At 45.1% G+C, this 14,720-nt stretch overlaps 2 protein-coding genes across 2 annotated transcripts in view; one reads left to right on the top strand and one right to left on the bottom strand.

The window, feature by feature from the left end:
* Positions 1-4,288, top strand: part of ALS2CL (ALS2 C-terminal like) — a 29,301-nt gene extending 25,013 nt beyond the window's left edge. Inside the window, 5 exon segments of the mRNA XM_009880509.1 lie at positions 527-569; positions 1,244-1,305; positions 2,865-3,014; positions 3,197-3,293; positions 3,984-4,288. Coding sequence (XP_009878811.1) covers positions 527-569; positions 1,244-1,305; positions 2,865-3,014; positions 3,197-3,293; positions 3,984-4,055 — 424 coding nt within the window. The 3' untranslated portion in view covers positions 4,056-4,288.
* A 3,038-nt stretch (positions 4,289-7,326) lies between these two features.
* On the bottom strand, positions 7,327-13,845 carry JMJD4 (jumonji domain containing 4). Its single transcript, XM_009880508.1, has 6 exons — positions 13,568-13,845; positions 12,774-12,939; positions 11,547-11,672; positions 9,931-10,198; positions 8,441-8,587; positions 7,327-7,732 (listed from the first exon to the last, which is right to left on the bottom strand). Exons 1-6 carry the CDS (start codon positions 13,830-13,832, stop codon positions 7,421-7,423), a joined length of 1,284 nt encoding a protein of 427 aa, XP_009878810.1. The 5' UTR covers positions 13,833-13,845; the 3' UTR covers positions 7,327-7,420.
* Positions 13,846-14,720: the final 875 nt, after the last annotated feature.

Below are 14,720 nucleotides of genomic sequence, written 5' to 3'. Positions count from 1 at the left end.
CCAACAAATGGTACTTCCCATAACAGTGTGGGCACACAGGCTCGACACAGGGGAAAGGCTATGGAGCCAGATGTTTCCTCCACCCATTCCTGCAGCTGGATCCATCTTTGGAAGTGAAGTGTGAGGACCAATGTCTCAGAATCAGGAGGCATATGAGCTTTTCAAACACAGATCCACCTGCAGCTCAAGGGCTTAAGCAGGGTAGCAGAAGACCCAGAGTCTAAATTTGGCAATTTGATTCAGTCTAGACTCAGTGAGAAAAACTGAACCTGAAAATGCCAAAACTCTCCACTGAATATTACTGGAGCATCTGTGGGTAAAATGAACCCTACACTCAGGTCAATGAGTCTAAGCTATTAATTCTTCCCGTAGCAGTGTAACGAGAGGAGCAAACTCAACCTTCATGCACCTACAAGACACTTGCCTCACCTTAAACAAGGAGATAAAACCAATCAAGACTGACTTAAGGTGGAGTTAAGACATGGACAACTGCCTTCTAAATCTTCTCTCTGTAATCTCCTTTCAGACACCTCTGGCCTCTGAAAGATCTCACCCTGACAACCAACCAGGTAAAAAATAACACAAAGAAGTAACTTTGGTGTGTTAATGAGATGGCATTGGGGCTACATGCTGCTGCTAATGATGGAGCTTCACCTAAGTAATCACAGGGCAGACTGCACTCAAAAATCAGAGCTACATGATGTGGGTAAATCTTCCCTCTTTAAACTGAAAGATGAGATATTAGGAAAAAATTATTTCCTGTGAGGGTGGTGAGCCCCTGGCCCAGGTTGCCCAGAGAAGCTGTGGCTGCCCCATCCCTGGAGGTGTTCAAGGCCAGGTTGGACGGGGCTTGGAACAACCTGGTCTGGTGGGAGGTGTCCCTGCCCAGGGCAGCGGGGGGGGGAGAGGAGACGACGACTTGATGATCATCAAGGTCCCTTCCAACCCAAACCATTCTATGATTAGTTATGATCTGTAGCTACTGCATATTAATTTCAATGGATGGGAATACGAGCTCTGCATAGGATTGCTTTGTAATGCTCTGCTTGGTGGTGTTTCAAAGACATCTGCGTTCAGAGTGGCACTGTAGACACCAAAGGGTGTTCAGAGTGGCACTGTCTACAATAGCTTTATTTCACCCTTCATTATGGGCAGCAAACATGCTTATTTTGGCTCCAGCCGTGTGGTAGCTCTCGGAGAGCTGCTTTTACAGAGGCACAACTCTTCTTTGTCTCCCTTTCAGAGGCGGTCCCTCATCAAAGACAAGTGTTTCCTCTCTGCCACAGAGTGTTTGCAGAAGCTGATGTAAGTCACTGTCCATAACCTCCAACTGACAACCAGGGATTTTCTTTTTTCTGGGAAATGCCATAAACTTACACCTGTTTACAAAAGCATTTCTGGGCCAGCCTGCAAGATTATTTAAAGTAAAGTTGTTTGTGATGTTATTTCTGTTTAAAAGAAAAAGTAACTTCCATAGAATTATTTTTTTTTTCCCAAAAAATAGTATCAAGACAATATCGATTGTGTTTAAATGCAACCGTCCCCTGGCTAATATCTTCCCTTAATTTTGCAGAGACATTCCTACACAACATCTGACTTTGAAATAGAGTTCACTCATGTCGGTGCACACAGCAAATTGGGCCTGGCTGTGACTGCCTGGTCAGGATAGAGCCCATTGCTGTGGACACCTGGAGCTACATGAGCGTTATCCATCCAGTGTGGCATCCCAAGATGTTAATGTAGCAAAGCAGAGCTCAATTTGAGAAGCTCAGCTTGATTTATTGGCTTAAAGTCCAGCCTAGGGGATGGTGCTGCAGTAACGAGTGGGAAGGAAGATAAAGGGAATGAAGGAAGTGTTGTGGGATCCATCAGACAGGAGCTCTCAGGTCCCTAAGTACACTAGGCCTGGTGAGAGCCTCCCTGTGAAAGCCAACGTGACTTCTCTTCTGGGGAAGGTAGCACAGGCTACGTGTACCTTCGCAGGGTGCTACAGGAAGAAAAAACACCTTATAGATGTGACAACTGAATTAGTTCCTCGCAAGAGCAGCATCTTGATGGAACTGCCCAAAGTGGTTCATCTCATACTCTTTTAGCTTTTATTTGAGAGATGTAACTCGGGTTAGTCCTGTCTAAAATGGAAGACTGACACTAGGGCGAGCAGGTCATACTCAGGACTTGGGAAGGATGTGGACCTGTTGGATTGGGTGCAGAGGAGGGGCACGAAGATGATCGGAAGGCTGGAGCACCTCTGCTGTGAGGACAGGCTGAGAGAGTTGGGGTGGTTCAGCCTGGAGAAGAGAAGGCTCCGGGGAGACCTTATAGCAGCTTTCCAGTACTTCAAGGGGACCTACAAGAAAGGTAGAGAGGGACTTTTTACGAGGGCATATAGTCATAGGATGAGGGGGAATGGCTTCAAACTGGAAGAAGGGAGATTTAGATTAGATATTAGGAATAAATTTTTCACTCTGAGGGTGGTAAGACACTGGAACAGGTTTCCTTGAGAAGTGGCTGCCCCATCCCTGGAGGTGTTCAAGGCCAGGTTGGACTGGCGTCAGAGCAACCTGGTGTGGTGCGAGGTGGCCCTGCCCGGGGCAGGGGGGTTGGAATGAGATGATCTTTAAAGTCCCTTCCAACCTAAACCATTCTATGACTCTAAGGTCCATCTGGATGATGTTACACTCTGGTGATACCTCCTGGCACAACCTTGTTGACTCCTTTTTGGTGCAGACATTTGAGATGATTGATGGACTTTTTTTTGTAGCATGACAGTCTGCTCTGAGGTTTGGGTTTTTTTTAGTTCTGCTGCTTTATCTCTTTAGCTGTGTAATGGAAGCATTTTGACGTGGCTGTTTTCACACTGACAGCACCACGGTGGATCCCCGGGAGAAGCTGGTGATCCTCCAGAAGACGTATGAGGAGATAGAGAGCACAGTGTCCCGCGTAGTGGAGAAGGACTACAAGCTCCCTATGGATGACCTGTTGCCCCTACTGATGTATGTTGTATCCCGAGCAAAGTAAGTGGAAGCTTTTTGTTTCCCAGTCCTGTTGTTGTGTGATACCTCAGTCAGGCGGCTGGGGACTTCCTGAGAGTCCATCTCTTATCCAAGGGGACAGTCATGGGCAACGCGGTCTTACCTGCATCTCAGATTACTGCAGAAAATAGGAACATGAAGCTTTTTTTTTTTCTTTTTCCTAGAATACAGCACTTGGGAGCTGAAATCCATCTGATCCGAGACTTGATGGACCCCACCAATCAAGGAGGACTGTATGACTTTCTGTTAACAGCATTGGAGGTAAGGACATGTTTTCAAGAGCAACAGTTGCCTGCTGCAGTAGCCTTTCTTGAGTAGTGGATACTGATAGGTTTTACTCTCCTTTAATTTTCTATGCCCAGCCCAGGTTATCTTCCTTCTAGTCTAGAGAATATGCTTACCTTTAATTTATAATGTGCAGATTTAATCTTTGGTCTATCCCATGGGGCAGCACAGAATCATAGAATGGTTTAGTTCGGAAGGCACCTTGAAGATCATCGAGTCCCAGCCCCTTGCCCTGGGCAGGGACACCTCCCACCACACCAGGTTGCTCCAAGCCCCGTCCAACCTGGCCTTGAACACCTCCAGGGATGGGGCAGCCACAGCTTCTCGGGGCAACCTGCGCCAGGGGCTCACCACCCTCAGAGGGAAAAATTTCTTCCTAATATCTAATCTAAATCTCCCTTCTTCCAGTTTGAAGCCATTCCCCCTTGTCCTATGACTACATACCCTTGTAAAAAGTCCCTCTCCAGCTTTCTTGTAGGCGCCCTTCAATACTGGAAGGGGCTCTAAGGTCTCGCCAGAACCTTCTCTTCCCCAGGCTGAACAACCCCAACTTTCTGTCTGTCGAGCTGTTGTGAAGCCTCTGGCTTCACGTTGTGTGCAAGAGACCAGATTTTGGCCCAAAGTTCCAAACCTTCTCCTTGATGGGTTGCTCTGTTCCTTGCCTAGTCGTGCTACGAACACATACAGCGGATGAGACTCCACCAAAGGGAGAACTGCCAGGTGACTCACAGCTCCTGAGCCCCAGGACCTGACGGGAGCCTCCTCTTTGCTGCACTTTCTTGACCAAACACTATTGGATGAAGAAGCAATCAAGACACTGCTGTTCCAGCTGCCTTCAAAAAGGGAAAAACGGTTATTTATCAGATGAGGGTTTCTCACGTGGTTTTCCCTTAGACTAGCTATGGTTGTGAAGCACAGACATATGGATGCTGTGGGCTAAAAGCCTTCAATAATCAACCTCAGCTTGTGTTTGGGAGTCTCTCCGCGGAAAGCGGCCCAAGGTTTCTTTTGCCCTGTCGTTTGTATTTCACCTTCCCGCAAATAGCGATCTGCCCTGAAACCTCGTTTACCCGTTCTCTCAGACGCTGCGTTTGTTTTGCACTGGTGAACTGACATTAAGGAGGGATGGGGTGGGTTATTTTATAGAAAGCGGTTAAATGAAACCACAAGAACTGTTTTGGCGGGGACTATTTCTGACCGGCAGAAATGTGGCACGGGCAGGAGAAAGGCCATCTCCGTGCTCAACCACCCGTTCCCGGAGCGAGGTAGTTTGTATCCCCAAGAGGAAGGTTTTTCCATTCCTCTTCCTACCTGTGCCAGACTCAGTACCTCTCCGTTGCATTATTAAAGCTGCTATTGACTAATTTCCTGGTTTTAGGATACTTACAAGTGTATATTTATACTCTGCAGACTCCTGTTGAATCTCAGGGATGTCACACTCGCACCTTCAACATGCTTGGGCTGCTTTGTAATTCCGCAGGGGTTCGTGCGCGCCTAATAGAAAGGACATGCTACAGTGTCCTAGGGTGAGAAATCTCAAATCCTGGGGAGAGAAAACATAAACCCACCCTCTTTTCTGCACTGACGGAGCTGCAAAAACCACGGGTTTTCCGAAGTGCACAGCTTTGGGCTGACAGACCACCCACTGACGCCAGTGGGGTCCAAATCGGATGAGAATTGGGGCTGGGTTTTACACTGCCTTTATAAAAGGCAAATGGATCTTTGGTCTCCTGTTCCTATCAGACAAAGAGTGTAATGTCTGAATTCCATATTTAGAGCAAAAGCTCTTTTGAACTAGATTTTAACCTGCCTTTTTTTTTTTTTCTTTTTTTAACCAGTTTAACTTTAAATTGTCCAGGTCTGTGACTTAAGGAAAACAAAACAAAACTCTACAGGCTGTTTCCTCCTGTTTATCACAAGTATTATGCTTTAATAAATAGTACACTGATTACAATAGTTAATATATTGGTATGAGAGTATCCTAATGTATGTTTTACAGTAACTTTGTATTTAAATAAAGCTGTTTTAATTTTTAAGAGAGATTCCAGGCTGGCACACTTCTTATTCCAATCTTGTCGCCATCTTCAGGCATTTGAGAATTTGCCTTCCTCTCTTTGACTTCCAAAAACGCGTGGCTCCCTTACCACCTGGATCGTTCACAGGCATGGAGAATATGAACTACAAATTTGTTTCCTAATGTAATTGTAAGAGGGACTGAATCAATAAAACGAATTTTTGTGCTTCTGTTCCCTGCTGAAGCAGCAAGGACAACACGGCTTAAACTTTTAAGATAATTTCCTGCAATTAAACTACTATTTTTTTTACCCCTTTGTCATACTCTGATCACACTAAGCCTTAGCAGGCGTTAAGAAGGATGTCTATTACGCATCTTCAGAGCCGAAGATGCTGTGGCGCAGAGACAGCCGAGGCCAGGAGCAAGTGAGAGTGAGCCCCTTTTATAAAACGGCAGTGTTTAAAGCGGTTGGTGCCAATACCAGTCACACAGCATGCGGTGAGACCGGGGAATACAAGACCAAACCTGCGCTTTCCTACCAATGCACTGATTGTCAGATTTAAGCCATTGTTCCTCCTCTCTGTGAAACCTCACCTTATTCGCGTAAGGATGAAAGCTCCAGCTGCCTGTAAACAGCCTGAAGTAACAGCTGTGAACTTTTAATTTTGCTTCAAACTGGCAGTTTTCCAGTCTAAAGAAACACCCTGCCAGGAAGTTGAATCACTGAGATGTAGTCACAGCTAGTTTTTTTTTTTGTTTTTGTTTTTTTAAAAAAAAAGTTTGTTTTCTCCATACTGCATTCTTCCATGCTTTGGGTATTGATTTTTCAATTTCAGGTACAGCTTCCTACTCAAAATGCAGAATTTCTACTAGAAAACAGGACATGCAAAATGCATGCGCGTACAAACTCCACAGGATTATCTAGAAAACAAGGTGATTTTTCAGCCTACTGAAGATTTCTACTATTGCACTTTCTAAACCTATGGTTATTAGTGGCTCTTACTGGTCATCTGGTTGAAAATCGAGGAAGTTCTTGAGCAGTAATTCAAGTGAGCCCTAAAGGGGCAACTAAGGTAACAGTGTGCAGCCATTTGTGCTTCTGGGCTTTCTCACCAACCAGTAAAATACTCTTTTAGCCCCAGGGTAGCATTCAGGTTGCAAATTGTGCTGTGTAACCATGCAGTAGTGCTATTGGGTGTGTTAACAGCATGGCTTTTGTTTTTTAGGAGAGAATCTGAGGCTACTTGCGAGCTTCCCTGATGAATCGAATCTCTGCTTGATAAAATACCATGCCTTGAAATAGCGTGTGGAAATGTGAGAGTACATTCAGGTTCCTCCTTTTGAGCTTGGGTGGATCACATGCTGAAATTATTAGTAGCAGATTTGCTATCAGGATTCCAGCTTCCTCATCTGTTAAATGGAATCCTGCAGGCCCTGCAGCAGTAGGATGGCTGACTCTACACGAGACTTTTGGCTTTAGAAAGATGCCACTGTACAGGAAAATAGTACAGTCAGCTCTTCTGCATCCAGGCTCCAGTTGTTGAGCCAGCTCAGGCTTCAAGGGAAGCTAACTAATTAGGGTCCCTTAATATATCAAAAAAGAAAAAGAAAGGCTGAGCTGCACCTGGAAGCAGGGCAGGTCTTAAATAAATTTAGGTGTGACCAGACAAAGCAGCATTTAACTGCTGGAGCCTGCAGTGCAGGTTTGCTGTCAGAAGCAGAGGGAATACGGTGCAGACCGCTGCAATCTCAGCGTTTAGCCCTGAGAGCCCTAAGCCTGACCGAGAGAGAACTTCTGTTCCCCTTCCCTGAATGCGTACTCACCAGCAGGGCTCGTAAGATAATACTAACGTGATCTGGGTTTTCCCTTTATCTGAGATTTTTTTTTTTCTTTCCGAATTACTCTAGCTACCTCAATGCTGTCAACTTAAAAAGTATTCAGTCGTCTTCTGAAAGTATTCTCTCCCCACTCTATATTAAGGCTCTTTGTACTCAAATTGCAACGGCTGTTAAACAGGGAGGAGTCAGTCTTTGACAAACACCCATTTTGCAAAAGGTTCATTTTACAAAGAACTGAATAAATAGGAAGTTAGAGTAGCGCTGTATCTATTGCTGCTTTCAAGTGGTGGAGTAATGCCTCCGGAGGTGGAGAAAGTGACGTCAGGTCTAGTTTCTTGAAATCTTCATTAGCACTCAATGATGTTAACACCTTCACAGTCCTCTTTAAATCAAACACCGCGTGGAGCATGCCCAAGGTGGAAATGGCAGCTTTGGGAGTGTTCTTTGCCGAAGCTTCGTCATCGAGGCCCTTTTCCAAGACAGAAATCCTGTTCTCTGCAATAACTTTGAGGAAGTTGTAGAACTCCTTGTAGTCTATACCCGTGCAAGACTTCATGATCAACTAGGGGAAAAAAAGGCAGCATTGAAATAGAAACAACTCTCTTTTATTTAAAGCAATAATTACAAAAACATATTTTTATTTAAAGCAATAATTACAAAAACATCAAGCTAATATCTATATATCAAGCTAATAACTATCTGGAATCATAAGTAACTATTTTTAATCATTTTTTTTTAGTAATTGCCCAATGGCACTAAAATTCTTTACCTTGCTTGAAATGCCTCTAGCCCAAAAAGCAACAGCCTGTTTCTTCTAAGTTCTAAATGGCTGTGTTTTTTCAAACTATTTTTGAAGGATATCAATCTAGCAGCAGTAACAGCCCAGAAATAAACTTTACATTTGTTTCAGGCTTACGATTTTGGAAGCATACAATACATAACACTACTCAATATAGTTATGTGTTCTGAAAGCATCACTTTGCAGACACAGAAACCTGCTGCCACCTTCCCCTTAGTTTTGCTTGTTTTAGATTCACTGTTTCATCATGAATGGTCTTCAAACCAGTTCTTTTGAGCGGGTTCTGTCTTATCGGTTCTGTTTACACTTCTATTTTATAAAGGGGGAATTAAATACTCCATAAACACGGAGTAATTCCAGGTATGAGGTTAAGGACTTGCGTGTCTCAGAACTCATAAGGTGCTGCAATGCACCCCAGAAATATATGATCATCTAACAGGGAGTCAGGAAGACAGCATCATGCTGTTGTACCTGGCATTGTAGGTGCCAATCATCTATAGGGTCCTTCCATTCATTGATTTCCCGTTGAACAGCTGCTAATTCATCCTGCAGGAAGCACCACATTATAGCCACGTTGCAGCCATTCACCCAGTTGTGGTTAACGGAAATGGTATCCTCCTGAACGAATAATTTAAACTGTTACTAGGCTCTACACAGGAAAGGGTGAGAAAACAGCTGTAACACCACCAATGCTGCAAAATGTAAAGTCACATTCCTCAGCAACAGAAATGCTCCTTTGACACCAATACTGAGCCAGCAATGTGCCCTGGTGGCCAAGAAGGCCAATGACATCCTGGGGTACATCAAGAAGAGTGCGGCCAGCAGGTCGAGAGAGGTCATCCTCCCCCTCTGCTCTGCCCTGGGGAGGCCACATCTGAAGTATTGTGTCCAGTTCTGGGCTCCCCGGTTCAAGAAGGACAGGGAACTGCTGGAGGAGGTCCAGCAAAAGGCTACTAAGATGATGAGGGGACTGGAGCATCTTTCTTATGAGGAAAGGCTGAGGGACTTGGGCTTTTCAGTTTAGAAAAAAAGATCTTATCAATGCTTATAAATCCTTAAAGGGAGGGTGCCAGGGGGATGGGAATAATCTTTTTGCAATGGTGCCCAGTGACAGGACAAGAGGGAACAGGCACAAACATGAACATAGGAAGTTCCATCTAAACATGAGGAGGGACTTCTCTGTGAGGGTGGCAGAGCAGTGGCACAGGCTGCCCAGAGAGGTGGGGGAGTCTCCCACTCTGGAGCCATCCCAAACCCGCCTGGACGCCGTCCTGTGCCACTGCTGGAGGTGCCCCTGCTCTGGCAGGGGGTGGCACTGGGGGAGCTCCAGAGGGCCCTTCCAACCCTGACCAGTCTGGGATTCTGTAATACCACCACTGCACTGAAAAGCTGTCTCTTTCTAATGTCACTGAACAATCAAATCTCGTTTCATGCTGTAAAGTGGCAAATGCCTCTAGTTCCTCTGAGTGTACCTTTTAAGGGCACAAACATGGGAGAAGGTAGTGGGGAGAAAAGAACAAGGTTGTTAATTTTGGTTTATAATCATGAAGACCAATTTGTTAGCATTTTCCATTATTAAATTGCAGTTTACAGTTAGAAACCAAGATTAACAGCCTCACCATAAGTCCATCTCACCTAGCATCCTACTTCTCAGTGTCTAATGGCACCTAATGAGGAAAAGCATATGAAAAGAGGGTTCAGACAGCTTCTACAATTGTACTCTCTTCCAGGTTCTAGTGGTCAATGACCCAAGGAGCTTATGAGTTCAGGCTTGCTTTTAGCCGTCATCTTGAGCAGCCACCAATAGACCTTTCCTCCATGAATCTCTCTAAACTTTTTTGCAGCCCAGTTAGACTTTTAGCATCCACAACATGCTGTGGCAAAAAAAAGTTTGTTCTGATTCAAGCCTGCTGCCTGCTTATTACTCTGTGTTATGAAAAAGTTGGTATCAGTTACCTTACCAGGTTGTAAACTTGATGATGCCATCCACTGGGGATGAAGACTATCTCCCCAGCTTCCTGCACAATTTCAACAGGGGGTTGACTTTGGTTGTAGCGAGGGTAAACACTCCTGTCCTGAAGACTGGGTGCAGTCACGTCAAAGGGCAAGTTGCCGTGGCGGTCTTTGAGGTACTCCTCCTGTCCCGCGGGGTACAACAGCCACTTCTTTCTCCCACATATATTGGCTGACCAGCTATAGGAACGGAAGACATCAGCATGGAAGGGAGTCCTGTGGGGCAAATCAGAGGTTTAAGTAAAGACAACACTTTAAAGCTGTAAGATGAATCAAAGTCTCTGAGAATCACATATATACAGAAATCAACCTTTTCTTTGCAAACCTGTTCCCAAACTGTCATCCTCTTAATTTAATTTTGACTGCTTTAAGTATTAAAAGGCCACTATATCTATACAGAATCACAGAATGGTTTGGGTTGGAAGGGACCTTCAGGACACCTCCAGGCATGGGGCAGCCACAGCTTCTCTGGGCAATCTGCGCCAGGGGCTCACCACCCTCAGAGTGAAAAATTTCTTCCTGATATCTCATCTAAATCTCCCCTCTTCCAGTTTGAAGCCATTATCTCTCGGTCCTATCACTACATGCCCTTGTAAAAAGTCCCTCCCCATCTTTCCTGTAGCCCCTTTAGGGACTGGAATGCATCTATAAGGTCTCCCTGGAGCCTTCTCTTCTCCAGGCTAAACATCCCCAATCTCTCAGCCTGTCCTCATAGCAGAGGTGCTCCAGCCCTTGGATCATCTTCTTGTCCTCCTCTGGACCTGCTCCAACAGGCCCGTGTCTTTCCTACGTTGGGGGCCCCAGAGCTGGTGGCAGTATTCTAGGTGTCATCTCACCAGAGCGGAGCAGAGGGGCAGAATCCCCTCCCTCACCCTGCTGGCCGCGCTTCTTTTGATGCAGCCCAGGATGCGGTTTGCTTTGTGGGCTGCGATTACACATTGCTGGCTCATGTTGAGCTTCTCATCAATCAGCACCCCCAAGTCCTTCTCCTCTGGGCTGTCCTTAATCCATTCTCTGCCTAGCCTGGATTTGTGCTCGGGAGCATTGCAGTGTTTTATAGCATCTGTGCTTCTCCATCAGTTAGTTTTGAATCTGTCCCACAAATACCTCAATGGCAGGAGATTCTGTGAACTGATGAGAATAATGTAATGCAACTTTATCACCAATGCTGGAATTTTTCACCTGCAAAATATTTACCCAACTCATCAGCGCCCCTCCAAGGCTTCTGTTGATTCTGCAAATCACAGGAGGATGTTGATCCCCAAGGAGTTTCTGCTCTAAAACCTTATATAAGCTAGCTGCCAACTTTTTCAGATTTTGTGTGCACAATTCAGGGCTGTTCGAAGTGCAAATCACTTCTGCCTGCATAAGAACAGCTCACATCCAGAAGTAACTGAGCTGCTTGAGAAAAGAAACTGGCTGGGTTTGGCTACAACACTTTACAGTATGGTCACACTGCCTCTGCAGCATCATGCTATTCTGAAGGACAATGTGATAACCCCCTGTAATATCAATCTTAAAAGAAAAAGAGTTTGTAAGAATGACAGAAACCACACTGCCTTACCATGAACCTTTAGGTCCCATGTAGACAAACCGGTAATCATCCACCGCTATAGCATCCCAGTATTCATTCAGCCAGTCGGATGAGAAATACACAGGGGTTGTATAAACATCTTGCTCAGGGAAAGCTCTTAAAAAGATAATGTGTTGGAAATTGGTCTCAGAAAAATGCAGCGTTGCTGCTTCTACTTCAGTTCCCAAAACCCAGATCCAGAGACCAATCAGGTCTCTAGCAAGCTGTTAATACTTTGCTGTCATCTCCTTTGTATCATTGACAACTCTGCGTTGCATGCAAAATGCACACAATAGTGGTTTTCTGTCTCCCAAGAAAGCTGTGAAGGTTAACTACTATTTGGGAGACTCCTTCTAATTATGGCAAAGGCAGTTCCTAATAAACACATTCTCTTCAGATGAGACGCCTGCAGGACTGGTTGTCCAACTGGGTGACAGGTTGGGAGTGTGAGGGTTAGGAGGGAAACCAGGCTGTGGGATTTTGACAAGTGCGTGGCCTCGTCCTGCATGATATGCTGCCCCTTTCCCACCCTAGGCTGCACGTGAAAGCCACAGCACCGGTGTCTGGGAAAGCAGACATGCAGGGAGGCAGAGACTGACAAATTTCTTCTATTCTAAGTCACTGGCACACCCAACAATGAAAATGAGCTGATCACAAGACAGATTAAAAGCAGGATGTGTTTAAGGAAGGAGAGATTTGAGCAAAAAGACATAAAAGTCCTACACAGACATAGAGAATGGACAATGCATCCACCTTGCAAGCAGCAGGCTGGAGAAGGAAGGCCAATACAGGGTGAAGAGAACTTTAATGACTGTGAAAGTTAACAGGAAAAAAAAAAAGGATAATAAAGGATTAAAAATCACAACTCACACATGCCCACTGACTTAGACATAATTAGAAATGTTCCCCTTTTTCTTAAAAAGTAAGGTTTGCACTGTAGCTGTCAAACAAAAGCCAAATGTTCCAGCCACACGGTTTCCACAGGGATAACATACAGTCATTTAAAACAGAGATGAAAAGGAAAGCATTCAAGAACATCAGCTTCTTCAGGAAGGATCTTGCCGTGTGAAGCATGACAAAACTGTGCAGTGTAAGACCGATATTTTGGTGGGTAGATGCTAACAAAAATCACTGCTGGCATTTAAAGTTGAATGTTAAGGCTCCGCGGCAGCTCTCTGCTGTGCACGGTATGCAGGGGATTCTGCAGCGCTCTCTTACCTGCTCAGGTGCCAGTCCTTCAGATAAAGGCACCCTCGGGATGAACGGTAGCCATTTTTGATGTACTCTTTCCAGTACTTTATGTACTCCTTGAAGGGGAGCTGCTCCTTCGGGTTAGAATTGTACTCCTTGACATCACAGTTGGCAACAGGTACTACAGCCTCTCCTGAAATATAAACTCTTTGAGCCCACGTGGGGACAGAATAACTGATGCCGAAACTGAAGTCCCTTAACCTTGTGCACTGCAGCAGCCTTTAATACCCAGACCCTATCATGCTAAGTACAGTACAAACACATAAAGCAACAATCCCTAGCCCAGCTCTCCCTCCCAACACCATCATTCTAGGCAAACATGATTCAGACCAGAAGTTATTTATTCAATGTGACCTGAATTTTCCTCTTAAACTACATTCGGAGTGGGGTATTGATTCGTATTAAATATACTAATATTTTACAGCCTGAAGAGATATTTCACAGTAACTACAGAATACTTTCCCCTTGCCTGGCGAAAGTGTCAGGCTGCTTTTGAGGTTAAAGTTATGCAGGTATATAAATCGGTATGGTTACATGATACAATACTTTTTATTTTATTTCATTATGGCAATAAATTTGAGATTGGAATCTGTGAAACATAAAGTGTGAGTAAGTATAGAAAATGAACATATTAACTTAGAAAAAAGTCTGGAGAATTTCTTGGTTTTGTCTAGCGGTTCTATTCCTAAGGTTAAAATAAAAAAAAGCTGTGTCCTTTAGCATAGAGGTTTTAATTAGGTGTTAAAAATGCCATGACTTACCAAACTTCTGCAGGAGATGATCAAAGTTAGGCTTGCCATCCCAAGTAACCCAATTTCTCCTGCTGCCCCAGTCTTCAGTGAATTTCGCTGAGAAAATACAGGGATGGTTGGGAATCAAATAATCCCGGAAAAAGTCCGAGTAAGTGAATGATTCTACCTTTTCAATAAAGTCAACGTGTCCTCCGGGGAGGCAGAATGCACCCTGAGATGAACTGTTGTAGTCACGAAAAAAGGCAGTGGAACAGGCGAATGTTGCCCTGTCCATGCAGGCTGGATTCCCTTCCTGGCGTAGCCAAGACAGTGTTCACCAGATGCTATCCTGTTATGCTACGGCAAAAAAAAACAACTGCTTTAAAATGTGACTTGAGTCTCTAAATCCATGAAAATTCACAGGAAGATATAAGCGTCCAGAGGTAAAAGAAGTCATGCAGGAGCATCCCACCACGTTGGGCTAATTAGGATCTTCCATATAAAGTTTAATCCCGGTGGGATATCTGACAACAAAGTCACCCTACGGATGGTGAAGATGTTGCTTTTCGCTTGCCACCTTCTTGACAGGGTGACGCCGCTCTCTCAGGATGACCAGCAAAGGCTGATTCCTTCCTAAAATGGCAGAAACAATTACTTCAGTGGGATATGCCTGCTAAATTGATTAATTGCAGGGGTGGAGGGAAGGAACACCCCTAAATATTTGGGGCCCTGAGAAACGACCAGCACAAGCTGGTTCCTTCCTAACACAGCAGAAGCATTGATTTCAGCGGGATATCCCTGCTAAATTGATTAATTGCAGGGGTGGAGGGAAGGAAACCCCCTAAATATTTGGGGCCCTGGGAAACTGCTGCAGCCCAGCAACTGTACAGGGACTCACCCCCTTGTCAGGAGAAGATATAAGCTCTGGCACACCCCACCCCACCCATCCTCTACGGGACAGACAACAATAATAAGTTAAAAAAGGTAAATAATAGTGAGTAAAAGGGAGGTATTTGGGGAAAAAGGTGGTGGGGACTGAGCACAGAGCGGGAAGGAGGAGGCCCGAGGGCAAATGAGGCCACATACCCTGCAGGGATAGGTTTCAGGAGAGGGGGGACACCGGGGGTGAAGGGGAGACCAGGCCGCTCGGGGAGGGAAAGGGGCCGCCATGAGGCGGTTCCCC

This window comes from Charadrius vociferus, unplaced genomic scaffold (assembly GCF_000708025.1).
Source record: "Charadrius vociferus isolate BGI_N301 unplaced genomic scaffold, ASM70802v2 scaffold12, whole genome shotgun sequence".
Classification (NCBI taxonomy): domain Eukaryota; kingdom Metazoa; phylum Chordata; class Aves; order Charadriiformes; family Charadriidae; genus Charadrius; species Charadrius vociferus.
The sequence above is the reverse complement of the archived record's forward strand: the minus strand, read 5'-3'. Positions and strand labels throughout refer to the sequence as shown.

Excerpts from the sequence above, each read along its gene's own strand:
- JMJD4 (XM_009880508.1), bottom strand. The coding sequence starts at position 13,832 with ATGGACAGGGCAACATTCGCCTGTTCCACTGCCTTTTTTCGTGACTAC. Across the intron at positions 10,199-11,546 it reads ATGGGACCTAAAGGTTCATG|GACTCCCTTCCATGCTGATG; the intron begins GTAAGGCAGTGT and ends TTTGCCCCACAG. Across the intron at positions 7,733-8,440 it reads ATTGGCACCTACAATGCCAG|TTGATCATGAAGTCTTGCAC; the intron begins GTACAACAGCAT and ends TTTTTCCCCTAG.